The sequence below is a fragment of the Periophthalmus magnuspinnatus genome, chromosome 13 (genome assembly GCF_009829125.3).
Source record: "Periophthalmus magnuspinnatus isolate fPerMag1 chromosome 13, fPerMag1.2.pri, whole genome shotgun sequence".
NCBI lineage: Eukaryota > Metazoa > Chordata > Actinopteri > Gobiiformes > Gobiidae > Periophthalmus > Periophthalmus magnuspinnatus.
Window position 1 is genome coordinate 30,799,618 of NC_047138.1, and position 14,734 is coordinate 30,814,351.

At 41.6% G+C, this 14,734-nt stretch overlaps 1 protein-coding gene across 1 annotated transcript in view; it reads right to left on the reverse strand.

The window, feature by feature from the left end:
• Positions 1-3,769: 3,769 nt before the first annotated feature.
• LOC117380800 (zinc finger protein 729-like) overlaps positions 3,770-14,734 on the reverse strand; it is a 29,100-nt gene continuing 18,135 nt past the window's right edge. Inside the window, exons 5-6 of the mRNA XM_055225827.1 lie at positions 5,311-5,339; positions 3,770-4,838 (exon numbers count right to left, since the gene is read on the reverse strand). Of these exons, the coding sequence (XP_055081802.1) occupies positions 3,809-4,838; positions 5,311-5,339 (1,059 nt within the window). The 3' untranslated portion in view covers positions 3,770-3,808. The remainder of the gene's footprint in view (positions 4,839-5,310; positions 5,340-14,734) is intronic.

The following is a 14,734-nucleotide window of genomic DNA, read 5'->3' on the forward strand; positions in this document are numbered from 1 at the left end:
TTGTCAAAGTAGAGGCCTGTGTCACATCTTCAGGAAGACTGGTCCAGGTTTTATTTGCATAAAACTGAAACACTGATTCCCCATGTTTAGTCCTGACTCTGGGCACCAGCAGGAGGCCGGTCCCTGAAGTCCTCAGAGTGTGAGATGGTTCATGTGGCTCATGTGGGAGATGTTCTTTGGTGCTGGTCCATGGAGAGACTTGTTCACACAGAGCTGCTTTAAAGTCTATTCTCTGAGCCACAGGAGCCAGAGACCTGAGCCACAGGACACATGTGTGAAGTACTTCCTGGTTCTAGACCTGAGGCACAGGACACATGTGTGAAGTACTTCCTGGTTCTAGACCTGAGGCACAGGACACATGTGTGAAGTACTTCCTGGTTCTAGACCTGAGCACAGGACACATGTGTGAAGTACTTCCTGGTTCTAGTCAGAACCCGAGCAGCAGTGTTCTGGATGTTCTGTTCTGTCTTAAAGCTCGTTTGGAAAGGCCAGTGAGCAGGACGTTACAGTCGTCTAACCTACTGGACACAAATGCAGGATAAGTCTCTTCAATTCTGGTGTTGACAGTTTACTTTTGTACTTTGCAAGGTTTTTAGATGCTAAAAAGCTGCAGATGTTACTGATTTGATGTGGCTGTTAAAGGTCTAGTCTGAATCCATTATTATCCTGACATTTCAAGCCTGATTTGAAGGTTTTAGAGAGACTGGAGGTGACACTAACACTTTCTCCATGTTTCTGTGGCTCAAAGATGACGACTTGAGCCTTGTCTGAGTTTATCTGGAGAAAGTTGTTTTTCCTCCACACACTGATCTTCAACTTCAACTTCAACTTCACTTTATTTGTGTCCCCCATGGGGCAATTAGTTTTACAATAGAGAGAAAACAAAAAAGACAAACACATATAAAAACATTGAAAGGACACAAGAAAAACCAGTACATTTTTGTCTATCCACAGAACAGGAAAAATACCCAGCGGTAAGTAAGATTAAAATGGGTTTCTACCCTGAGCAGCATTTAAAAGCAAAATGGCTGCAGGAATAAAAGAGTTCTTGTACCTATTACTCCTCACTGAAGGAAACCTGAGCCTAGAGCCAGAAGGAAGAAAACTAAACTCATCATGAAGAGGATGAGCATCATCAGACAAGATGCTCAGAGCCTTCCTTCTCACCTGTCTGGAGAACAGCTCAGACAGAGAAGCCTGCTGATCTGTTGATGCAGTGAGTGAATCCACTGGTCCATATTCACCTGCTGCAGTGACACATAGATCTTAGTGTCATCTGCAGAGTTGTGACACATTATTGCTGCGTATTAACTGGCCTAACAGCAGCATGTAGAGACTGAACAACAGGGGTCCCAGGATTGACCCCTGTGGCACCCCACATGTCAGGGACATTTTATCTGAGACACATTTTCCAATTTCAACAAAGTACTCCTTGTTTTCTAGATAGGACCAATTTAGTGCTGTACCACAGATGCCCTCCCAGTCCTCTAGTCTCTGTAGGAGGATCCCATGATCCACAGTGTCAAAAGCAGCACTCAGATCTAACAGAATCAAGAGTGAGACTTTGCCCGCATCAGTGTTCAGGCGGATGTCATTTGTCACCTTGATAAGAGCAGTCTCACTGCTGTGGTGGGGTCTAAAACCTGACTGGAAAAGATCAAAGGAGCTGTTTATTTTGATAAAGTTAATAAGCTGTTGATAAGCACTTTTATAGGACTTTGCCTAAAAATTGCAGGTTTTGGATTGGTCGGTAATTGTTCAATATCTTCGCATCAAGACTGCTCTTCTTCAAGAGAGTCTTGATAACTTCAGTTTTCAAAACTCTTGGGAATGTTCCAGATTTAAGTAACATGTTAAATATGCAAGTGAGTGGTGACAACAAACTGTTGAGCACAGACTTTAGAAATTTAGTGGGTAAAACATCGAGGCAGCATGTAGATGAACTCAGACTGGTGACGATCTCTTGGACAGTTTTGTCAGTTACGGGTGCAAAGTGAGTCCGCTCTAAGTGTCTTGGTGGTGCTGGGTTGTTATTTGCGTCATGGAATTGATGGCATTTTTAATGCGCTGAACCTTGTCATTAAGGAATACTGCAAACTCATTGCACTTAGAAGTGGAAATTAGTTCTAACGGCACCGGCGCTGGGGGGTTGGTTAATCTGTTTACTTTTGCAAACACGACATGAGAGTTGTTACTACAACTCCCAGTAATGTCAGAAAAATACCTTTCTCTTGTTCTACATAAACTGTGGTTGTACATGTGCATCTTTTCTCTGTAAATCTCATAATGAACCTGGAGCTTTGACTTCTGCAAATCCCGCTCAGCCCTCCAGCACTCCCTTTTCTGAGCCCTGACCAAGTCATCATTCCTCCATGGCGCTTTCTGCTTTTCTTTAACCATTTTAACCTTCATCAGGGAAATACTGTCCAGAACGTTCAAAACAATCACAGTCACAGAGATCAACAAATCATCATTAGAACATGAGGCATTTTCAAAGTGTATCATTTCCATGAACAGTGCACCTGTTTTATCATTTATGTGTCTCCTCTGAACAACTGCAGGACCAGCCGCTGGTTTGGGAATAACAGACAGGTCAAAAAAGACACAGAAATGATCAGACAGAGCAACATCCACCACACTGACATTTGAAATATTTACTCCTTTTGTAATGAGCAGGTCCAGAGTGTGTCCTCTGTTGTGGGTGGGCTCGCTGACATGCAGAGTCAGACCAAAGGTTTCAAGGACAGAACTGAGCTCTTTAGTGTTTCTGTCAAACACATTATCCAAATGTTCATTAAAATCACCTGTAATGACTAAAACATCAAAGTCTGTGCATACGACTGACAGATCTCAGTAAAATCATCAGTAAAACTCAGACAGTACTGGGGAGGTTTGTATATGACTAAGTAGAGTATGGAGGAGGATTGTTTTAGCTGCATTTTAAAGGAAACAAACTCAAAAGACGAAAACACCCCAAATGACAACCTGTGAGTGACCAAATTTTCTCTAAAAAATGCACACACACCTCCACCCTTTTTGTTTACTCGTGTTTCAGATTCAAATCTGAAGTTCGGTGAAGTCCTTTTTCAGATTCTAAAACAAACATCTTTGCTCGTAACTCATTCTTTTGTTGTTGATAGTTCCAATAGCGTTTGGAGAAATAATTCCTTTGGTTTCTTTTGGAATGAAAAAAAAGCTTTGTTTTTAAAATGATAGGTTCACCTTTTTAACCTATATTACAGTTCAAAAGAGAAGAGAAGACAAGAAAGATTATTTTGTCTCAATATTGAGGAGAAAAAGCAGGGAGGCAAAAACCTTCAGTTACAGAATCACCTCGCACCCTCCTTCTGAAGGCCCCCACTGTTTTTCTCCTCCCTTTATTAACTTAGGGACCCTAGTTACAAATGCACTGCTTACTCTCAAGGGATGGGGGACATACACTTTGCAAGCAGTATAAAAACATATGACAAAATTCACAGAGAAATATATTCTGTTTTTGCATTTCTAGAAGGTCACTCTTCCCCTTCGCACAAACATCCTCCCATGATGTTTCTGTTTTAGGGTTTCACAGTGGCCTTCTTCCCGTGGGATCCTGCACTTTCAAAAGACATTTTCTGCAAGACTCAAGAACAAACATTAGTGCAGATTACATAGTTTACATAGTTGAAAATAATGATTATAATAAAGAGTGAACATTACAGTACCTTTAAAATGAACAGTTAGATAACATAATATAACTTGAATATATATTTTGAATCCATCAGAAAAAAATCTTAATCTTAACATATAATGTTTGTACTTTTTGACTCTACACAGAGGTCGACTCCACAGTCTGGAGTCTCTGAAGCCTGATCTCCAGCTTTTTGAGTCTGACTTTAGCCTCACATGATCCAGCCTCAGCAGCTCTGTCTCCTTTAGTGTGTTCAAGACAGTGCACTTTCAGATGAGCAGGTCCTCCCACACTGGTCACAGCTGCTGCTCTTCTCTTCAGTCTGGAAACTTGGTTCAGACGGTTCCTCACAGATCTTAAAGCCTTCCCACTCTCTTCACAGTCGTATGGTTTGTCTCCTGTGTGTGTTCGGTAGTGACTGGAGCGTTGCTGCGATGTTTTAAAAGCCTTTTCACACTGACCACACTCATACAGTCTAAAACACTTGTGAATTCTCATGTGTCTACTCAGACTGGATGAAGAAGAGAACGCTTTCTCACACTTGTCACATACGTATGGCCTTTCTCCTGTGTGGATTCTCATATGTATGTTGAGTGTATCAGCGCGTTTAAATTTTCTCCCACACTGGTCACAGCTGTACGGTCTTTCTCCTGTGTGGATTCTCACATGTTCTTTGAGTGCACTAGACTGTGTAAATGCCTTCCCACACTGGTCGCAGCTGTATGGCCTTTCTCCCGTGTGGATTCTCATATGTACTTTGAGTTTACCCAAGTCTTTAAATTCCTTCCCACACTGGTCACAGCTGTATGGCCTTTCTCCTGTGTGGATTCTCATATGTGCTTTTAGTGCATCACCACGGTTAAATGCTTTCCCACACTGGTCACAGCTGTATGGCCTTTCTCCCGTGTGGATTCTCATATGTGCTTTTAGTGCATCACTGCGGTTAAATGCTTTCCCACACTGGTCACAGTTGTATGGCCTTTCTCCTGTGTGAATTCTCATATGTTCTTTGAGTGCACCAGCCTGTTTGAATTCATTCCCACACTGGTCACAGCTGTACGGTCTTTCTCCTGTGTGAGTTCTGTAGTGAACTTTGAGTCTGGAAGAAGATGGCCACATCTTTCCACACTGGTCACATGTGAACTTCATTCTCTCGGGTGCTGTAGTTCTGCATTAGAACAAAGGAAAGTTGATGTTAATGTAGTAAATGACCTAAACACTGTGTTTTGATGTGGCTTTGTACAACAAGCAAATTGTCAGTTTGCATGAATAAGTTTTAATTTTTATGTAATATTGTTGCCAGTAGCTGTAATGGCCCCTTGTCTGACTGTCATGGACACCTGATGACCCTGCCAAGGGAAAAGTGGACCACTCACTAATTTATCTTTCTTCTCTCTCTTCCCCAGGACATCAGATTGGCCCAGAGGTGGTGAACCTAGCACCTTTAGCATATTTTCTTTACATCAACCTATTAAATGACATATTTTTAAAATAAAAACAAGTCTTATGACAATCTCTACATTCGTGGTGCCTCTTTAAGCCATGGGTCGTAACAGTAGCAAAAGATAAATTGAGGTAACATTTGCAGGGGAATTTAACCATCTTTGACCCCACCTGGACGACAGATAAGATATACTTACAGGAGTAGTGGCAGAGAGTTCTCCAAGTCCTTTAACCAATCAGTCAAAAGTTATGTTTTAGGCCTGACATATAGAGCAGCTTCTTCTGTGTCCGGTGACTACCCCTTCTCTGTCTCTGAACATTGCTGCAGTTGGTTAAAAGCTCCTCCCTCCACCCATCTCCACTCTTTTGATTGGACCACAGCAGCCAGTCGGGAGCGTTTGAGGGCGGTGCAAAACTCACATGAGAGAGGGACATTATGCTTCCCCACAAGACAAAAGGCAGCATTACAATAATAAAGGTAATGAAGTGTCAGTCAGCCAGGTGGATCAGTCCATGGAGCTGTGGGCTGATGGGCTGAGGCAGAGGTGTGAAGGGCTGAGGGAGTGGGGCACTGTCAAAGTGAAGACATGTGGCTGTGTGGGGGAGGAGAGGGGGATGGGTTAAAAAAGCAGGTTTACATCACTGACTCACTACAGCCTCCTGAGGCTAAAAATCAAATATTTACATGAGCTACAATGACCTGCAATCACCAAGTCATGTTTATGATTATTTCACAGGTCTTTACACTGCACACAGGCACTAGACAGGGATGTCCACTGTCCCCATATGTTTTCATCAAACCAAACCCCAACTATTACACTGGGTTACAAAAAAAAACATTTTTGAAAGTTGTCTGTGTTTTTTCAACTGAATTACGACCATTTTGCACCGCTGAATCCAAAAATGATATCCATTTTTCTTAGTCAGGTCAGGTTTTTATGCTAATTTGATTTTGAAAAATCCGATCCAAAAAATGTTTTAGGAGATAAAAAAAATAGTTTCTAACAGAATGTATTAATTAAATGTTACGTTGTGTTAATTGATAAAGGTAAGTACATGTAAATTGGAACTTTACGTTATCATTGTGCAAAATTCAGGACGTGAACTTCTGTTTCTATGAACCCCTTAAATGCTCAGCAGCAGGGATGTCTCTCTTCAGAGTCCAACAGTAATCAGCCATCATGACTGCATCCCAGCGTCCCTGATACCTGCTCTCCATCTCTTTTATGTCCTGATGGAATCTCTCCACCTGCTCATCACTCAGTGATTCCAGATTCTCAGGAAACCTGAACATTTAGCTCCTTTTGGGAAAAAGGATGTGGAGCATCATCATTAAAACCACACTGGAGGAATCTTTGTCACTGATGTCAGGAACTTCTCCAAAGACAGGTACTGGAATTTCATCACAGTGAGCAACAGGACGACGTGCTGATTCACGGTCAGGATACTTGAGGCTTCGGTTCTTTCTGTTGATCCCAGTCACATCAATAGCCCAGAAGTAGCAGTCAGTGACATGGTTTGTCGGCTCCCTCCAAACCATGGGAATTCCAAACTTCAGACAGCTCTTCTTGCCTTTAGTCCACTGACGCAGACACTCGGTGCATGACTTGCATGCCGTGTGTGGCGCCCAAGCTTCATCTTGGTCACCAAGTTTAATACCAAAATAAGCATAGTAAGCACGCTTTATGAAACTTGTGACTTGATTCCTGTTGGGAAAATTGGTGTATTCACCACAGATGTAGCAGAATATGTCAGGCTTATTTTTGCAAGATCTTCTAGTCGAAGCCATTTCATTCACGTGTAATATAAAAAAAAAAACAATTAGTCATAAGTTGGCACATGCAAAATCTTCAGAATTTGTTTATAGTGAGAAATATAACAGAATTTTGTATCATATGACGTGAAAATACTCATGCATGTAAACAAAGTCGTCCAAAAATAAATATGTAGCTTAGTTCAGAACGTTGACCTGATTGAGCAAAACCAATGTGATTTTTGGATTCAGCACATCAAAATTATCCTAAATCAGCTAAAAAATCTTAGACAATAAATTTAGTGTTGACCAGTGTTAGAGAAGAACAAATCCCCAGACCCTCCAGAAAATCAGTCCTAATGCTGAATATCTGACTGTTCTTACAAACCAGACGTCCTCACTACAAAGAACAATAAATGTGAATAACCCACAACCTAAAGTATGTCATCAAAATAAGACCAACCAGACATTTAATTCCAAAATATGCTTTATATATAGACAATTTTAATAACCCTTTTACTAAAAGTATAACTACTAACTATGCTACAAATACCAATCACTGCACTTCAATTCAATTTTATTTTTCACAGTGGTCAAAGTTTAGTAAAGCACATACATACACACACGTACCAACATACTCATCTACAATTCTGCGTTTCCATGCTACATATGGAAGTGTATATCGTTCACCTATTCCCAGTTGACCCTGTGAAAAACAACCCCAAGAAGCTGTAAAGCTTATGGAATGGGGCCCATCACCCTGTGCGAAACACCCATGATGGCTTGGCAAGTTTTCTTTCTTTTTACTTTTGCCATATACATATATATATACACACACACACACACACACACACACACACACACACACATATACACATATATGTAAACACACAATATACATCATATATATGACCTATACAACATATACAATATCTATATATGACACATGCATAGCATACATACATACATGCACCTGCACACACATATAAATATATGTATAATACACACACATCCACATACGTTTATATACACACACCCGTTATGAGCAGAGAGAAGACCCAATGCAGAACATGAGCCGCACTAAGTCAGGCACTATAACTTCCCAGTAGTTTGCATTTTAGATTTCTTTTAAATACAGGTAATGAGGCAGACTGTTTAATGTCAATGCTTAATTCATTCCATATTTGTGGACCTCTATAGCAGACACTAAAGCTGATACATTTTAATTTCCTAAATTTTCATTTTAATATACATTTTTTCCTTGTGTGGTGCTGATGAGAGGATGATTGCAGTGGGATAAGGTCACACAATCAACTGTTTAGTTTGTGAACCACACTGTACATTGTACAAGCATTGTGATATACACTTTCACACAGCTTTAGAAGGCCATATCTTCTCCTGGTTAAACTTATAACTGAGCTCCCTGTGTGAGTGGAACACATGATGATGCAGGGAAAGCTTTTTCACATAAGTCACATTTGCACTAGTGTCACAAACGTGAGACAGAACATCACAGCAATTCTCCATTCACTACAAAATATAAAAATATTATCAAGACATTTATGAAAAAACATGAGCATCAACACGTAAACTGCTAAATGTTAATCTGAGCTAAAAGTAAAAAAGCTGTATCTGAATAATCCAAAGCCATGGTTTTCAACTGGAAAAATAATAATAATGCCTTACACTTGTAATGCGCTTTACAGGCTTGTCAAAGACTCTCAAAGCTCTACACTAGAGTCATTATTCATTTATTTCCACACTTGGTGATGGTAAGCTACTATTGTAGCCACAGCTGCCCTGGGGAGACTGACGGAAGCGAGGCTGCCGATCTGCGCCATCGGCCCCTCCGACCACCACCTATCATTCACGCACACACCACTTTCATACTAGGCAATGTGGGTGAGGTGTCTTGCCTAAGGACACAACGACAGAACTTGGTCCGAGCGGGACTCGATCCTCCGACCTTCGGGTTGGGGGACCAACACTCTAACCACTGAGCCATTGTCGAAAAAGGTGGTTTGCTCTCTCCGGGTGGGTGGTGAGTCTCTGCCCCAAGTGGAGGAGTTCAAGTATCTCGGGGTCTTGTTCACGAGTGAGGGACGGATGGAGCGTGAGATTAACAGGTGGATCGGTGCAGCGTCTGCAGTGATGCGGTCGCTGTATCGGTCCGTTGTGGTAAAGAAGGAGCTGAGCCGGAAGGCGAAGCTCTCTATTTACTGGTCAATCTACGTTCCTACCCTCACCTATGGTCATGAGCTCTGGGTAATGACCGAAAGGACAAGATCACAGATACAAGCGGCCGAAATGGGTTTCCTCCTTAGGGTGGCCAGGCGCACCCTTAGGGATAGGGTGAGGAGCTCAGTCACACGGGAGGAGCTTGGAGTAGAGCCGCTGCTCCTACACATCAAGAGGAGCCAGTTGAGGTGGCTCGGGCATCTGCTCAGGATGCCTCCTGGACGCCTCCCTAGGGAGGTGTTCTGGGCATGTCCCACCAGGAGGAGGCGCCGGGAAGACCCAGGACACGCTGGGGGGACTATGTCTCTCGGCTGGCCTGGGAACGCCTTGGGGTCCCACCAGAGGAGCTGGAGGACGAACGTTTCAAATTTGGCCAAAACACACTAAACACATGTGTGATTAAAGAATATCAATTACATTTTGAATATAACTTTGGGTTTAGTCATGTTGAATTTTCAACAAAATTAGGAAATTTCAAGAAAATATTTCTCTTTCACAGAGTTTTGTTTGGAAAAAGCCAATGAAGCATCATGAACGCTTAAAAATGACTCAATAGCGCCAGCTCAAAAATCTAAATCCATTACAGCAATGACAAACCTTTATTGTGACGTCTCATGCCCCTGTTCAAAGAAGAGTTCACCTATGCCCCATTATACAACTCCATCCTCAGACCCAAAGAAAATAATGAGCACAATAGAGCTAGCCAGTAGACCCACTAAGGCTGAATGAGGGCCCAATAAGACTGAAACTGTAAATAACAGCTGTTTACAGTTTCAATGTAGTTGGCTCCTCCCTTCAGATCGATATAAAGAAGTGTCCACCAGCAATCTGACCAGAACTGAAGAAGCGGCTTGGATGAGCAGTGAAACCTCTTCACTTCTACAATTTTTTGTCCAGTTGACAGATTTAACGTTTGCTTTTATGATGGATCAGACCTGGATGACTAGGGAGGCACAACATAGACATTGTAGACAAATCAAATTTGGTACAAGCAGAGCCCATGTCAAGACAAGTCAAAAATTATATTATGTCTCTTCCCTAAATGCTACAGGAAGTCGGCCATTGTGAGCGGAACCCAGTCTTTGCAAAATTTTACCTGATGATACAGGATGATCTGAACGCAGTGATACACAATTTACACAGCTGACACATTAAATTGCTCCACAGCACACTGGGATGGAAAAAATGTGTTTGTCATAGATCATTGAAATTTGGTACACATATTCCACACATCATACTGAACAAAAAACCCAATAAGGACAGAGCTGTATCTCCAACCCGGCAGGCGTGACAATGTGAGATATACGCTCATTGTAATGAGTGGAGTAGTATGATATAGACCAGTGGTTCATAACCTGGGTTCGATCGAACCCTAGGGGTTCGGTGAGTCAGTCTCAGGGGTTCGGCGGAAGTCAAGACACACACCCGACTCATATGATTAGCGGTCTGCGAGCGTCTTCAGATGTTGGCCCAATTCAACAAATGCACCTTTGATGTGTCTATCGAAGTACCTGCCCAACTTAAATGAGCCGTTTGAACGGCATAAAAACATAAAACGACATAAAAACTAAGAAAAGGAACAGACTTTACTGTGAAAATGACTTGAGAGTGGCACTTGTCAAGGTGAAGCCACGGGTTTCTGACCTGGTCTCTCAAATTCAACAGCAGAAGTCACTGATTTGCAGTAAATATTCATTATTATTCTAGCCTGATGGAAATTACATGATGGGTGTGTGTGAAAATGTTAAAAATAATAAATAGCAAAAACACAATAAGTTCATTATTGAAATACATAAGGTTAAAAATTTAAATAATTTCAGTGTGGTAGTATTAAAAAAGGTCATGTCTTTGTGAAAAGGTATGTATGTAATTTGTTGTGAGTTCATGCATTGTATTGGTTTTATTCTTTGAACAGTTATGTTAATGCACGATTCATTCTGTGCACCAGCAAAACATACATATGTCTTGAATTTGAAAAAAAAAAAGTTTTTTCAACAATCAAGGGTTCGGTGAATGTGTATATGAAACTGGTGGGGTTCAGTGTCTCCAACAAGGTTAAGAACCACTGATATAGACACTGTTTTGGGAAAGAGGGGCGATGTAAACGGGGACGAGAGGCAGGGTCTTCGCAGTGGCGTGTATCCCACGGTCCCAAGGGGCGGCGAAGGCCTTTATCGCCGCGTGCGGCTTTAATTACCCTGTTTATGCCCTTTGTTTTGTGCCACAGCATAATGTCCGTCTCTCATGTGAGTTTTACAACACCCTCAAATGCTCCGATTGGCTTGGTCCAGTCAAAAGAGAAGAGATGGGTGGAGGGGCTTTTAACCAGCTGCAACAATGTTCAGAGACAGAGAAGAGGCAGTGACTGGACACAGATGAAGCTGCTCTATATGTCAGGCTTTGTCCCATAACTTTGACTGATTGGTTAAAGGACTTCCAGAACTCTCTGCCACTACTCCTTAAGTACATGTAACACGTGTGTCAAGCAAAACATCATTTTGGGCTAAGAAGATCTGGTTTGGCTCAGAGGAAAGAGAGACAGTACTTCAGGTGATTATTAGCCAACACTTTAAATGTTTAAATCACCGACACGCACAATGAAAACGGAGGCAGTGTGCGCCAAAACACTAAAAAGTAACGTTAGCGCCGCTTAGCATTAGCTACAACACTCACCAGTTCCTTTGATTAAAGCCGTAACACGACGCGGTCACAGTGGGATCTGCAGGTTGAGGGACACAAAACTCAGATATAGACATATAAAACATGAAAGGTTTGAGGAGTTATCTACTTACAGCCGTTCTCCGCGCTAACATTCCTCCATCTACACACCGGTGCATCTGCTGTTTGTTTCCTGCACTGACGTCACACTTCCGCATGGGGATACCGCGAAGTATCGCGAGTGTTCGGGTTGCTATAGTAACGGAGCTTCCAGGCAGTAAAAGCCAGAACGAGAGGAAAATGTGTTTAATCATATATCAGATTTTATAGGCTGGGTCATGTCATTTAAAACTTTTGTGGTGCAGTAACAGGACTATGCCCTTTTTTGAAACCCCACTGATAAGATTCAAAATGGAGCAGTTAATTTAAATAAACTGTAACTTGATTTGCAACTAACTTTTCTAAAACTTTTGCAAGTTATTTGGATATTGGCCGGAAATGATGTACATTTTTAGTTGTCCCACCTTTTAATTTAAAGGCTAAACATGCAGTTTTCCATTATTCTGTTTTAACTGCCATTTGAGTCCATCAATTAAAAATATGTAAAAAAAAAAGGTTGAATTAAATATGGGGCAGTCGGTAATAGAAGTTTTGGGTCAAAGTCGTCAGCTCCCGTGGACTTCTTTGGGTCTATGGACGAGGTTCAGATTCAACATAATCAAGATCAAAAGGATCACCATTATTATCCAAAATGTCACATGCAGAGATAAAGTGCCTATTAAAAGCATCACGTATTTCCTCTTTAGAAATTACAACAGCTGAATCTCATAAAATATTGGTTTGGTAATGTATGAATATTAGGTTCTGAGAGTGATCTGACTGTCCTCCAGGACTTTGCTGGAAACTGCTGATAAACATTTATTTCTCTTTTTGCAGAAAAATGCCCAAATCTGCTCTAGTTGTGTGTGCAGGTTTCCAGGCAGCATTTATTTCTCTAATTAAACTTGCAATTTCTGAGCTGAACCAAAGATTGTTGCATTTATTTTTTGTTTTTCTTTTGGGCGGTCAACAATTTCATTCAATGTATATATATAAAAAAGAAAACTAAACTTTAAGGCCATATCAGGGCCATGGAATGGTGACATTAGCTCGATATCACTCTAACACAGATCAGAGATAAAGTCCTGCTCACTGAAATGTCTATAGGATCCTCTCATTTTTATGCATGTGTCTTTTTCACTTTTGTATTCCAAATACATCGAAATGGACAACGGTCACTAAAATCAAGTGGAAAAACACCATTTGTCTTATAATCATGGGGTTTGTTTGTTAAGATCACGTCAATGAATGTGCCTTTGTTTAAATTTCTAGGGTCAGGTCGAGTTGGAATAGAAATGAATTGTACTTACAAACCAGACGTCCTCACGACACCTCAGGACACATGTGTGAAGTACTTCCTGGTTGTAGACCTGAGCACAGGACACATGTGTGAAGTACTTCCTGGTTCTAGACCTGAGCACAGGACCCATGTGTGAAGTACTTCCTGGTTCTAGTCTAGACCCGAGCAGCAGTGTTCTGGATGTTCTGTTCTGTCTTAAAGCTCATTTGTAGAGGCCAGTGAGCAGGACGTTACAGTCGTCTAACCTACTGGACACAAATGCAGGATAAGTCTCTCCAAGTCTGGTTTTGACAGTTTACCTTTGATTTTTGCAATGTTTTAGGTGGTAAAAAGCTGCAGCTGTTATTGATTTGATGTGGCTGTTAAAGTTCAAGTCTGAATCTGTTAGTCTGTTAGTCCACCTTCAAAAAGTCCACCTCCATTCCACTTATTATTCTAAATTAGAAGCCTCTGTTTGAGGTGTTAGCTGCATAAAGAACTGTCAAAATGCACAAGAGACAAAACTGTAAACCTCCACAAGGCTGGAAAGGGCTTTGGGGCAATTGCCAAGCAGCTTGGTGAAAAAGATCCACTGTTGGAGCAATTATTAGAAAATGGAAGAAGCTAAACATGACTGCCAATCTCTCTCAGACTGGGGCTCCATGCAAGATCTCACCTCGTGGGGTCTCAGTGATCCTAAGAAAGGTGCGGAGTCAACCCAGAACTACACGGGAGGAGCTGCTCAATGACCTGAAAAGAGCTGAGACCACCGTTAACACGGGCCTGGACATGTGCTGGTTTAAGCAGGGGAACCTTCTGTGCCGTGCATGATTTTAAACCATGACGTCTTAGTGTATTACTCACAGTAACCTTGGAAAGCCAATGACCATTTGGATGATTCAGAGGAGTCATGGGAGAAAGTCACGTGGTCAGATGAGACCAAAAGAGAACTTTTTGGTCTCAATTCCACTCGCCGTGTTTAGAGGATAAAGAATTATGATTACCATCAAAAGAACACCATCCCTACTGTGAAGCATGGGGGTGGAAACATTATGCTTTGGGGGTGTTTTTCTGCACATGGGACAGGACGACTGCACTGTATTAAGGAGAGGATGACCGGGGCCATGTATTGCGAGATTTTGGGGAACAACCGCCTTCCCTCAGTTGGAGCATTGAAGATGGGTCGTGGCTGGGTCTTCCAACATGACAATCACCTGAAGCACACAGCCAGGATAACCAAGGAGCAGCTCCATAAGAAGCATATCAAGGTTCTGGAGTGGCCTAGTCAGTCTCCAGACCTAAACCCAATAGAAAATCTTTGGAGGGAGCTCAAACTCTGTTTCTCAGCGACATCCCAGAAACCTGTCTGATCTAGAGAAGATCTGTGTGGAGGAGTGGCCAAAATCCCTCCTGCTGTGTGTGCAAACCTGGTGAAAACTACAGGAAACGTTTGACCTCTGTAAATGCAAACAAAGGCTATTGTACCAAATATTAACATTGATTTTCTCAGGTGTTCAAATACTTATTTGCAGCAGTAACATACAAAAAAATAAAATAATAATAATAATAATAATAATAATAAAATAATCTTAGA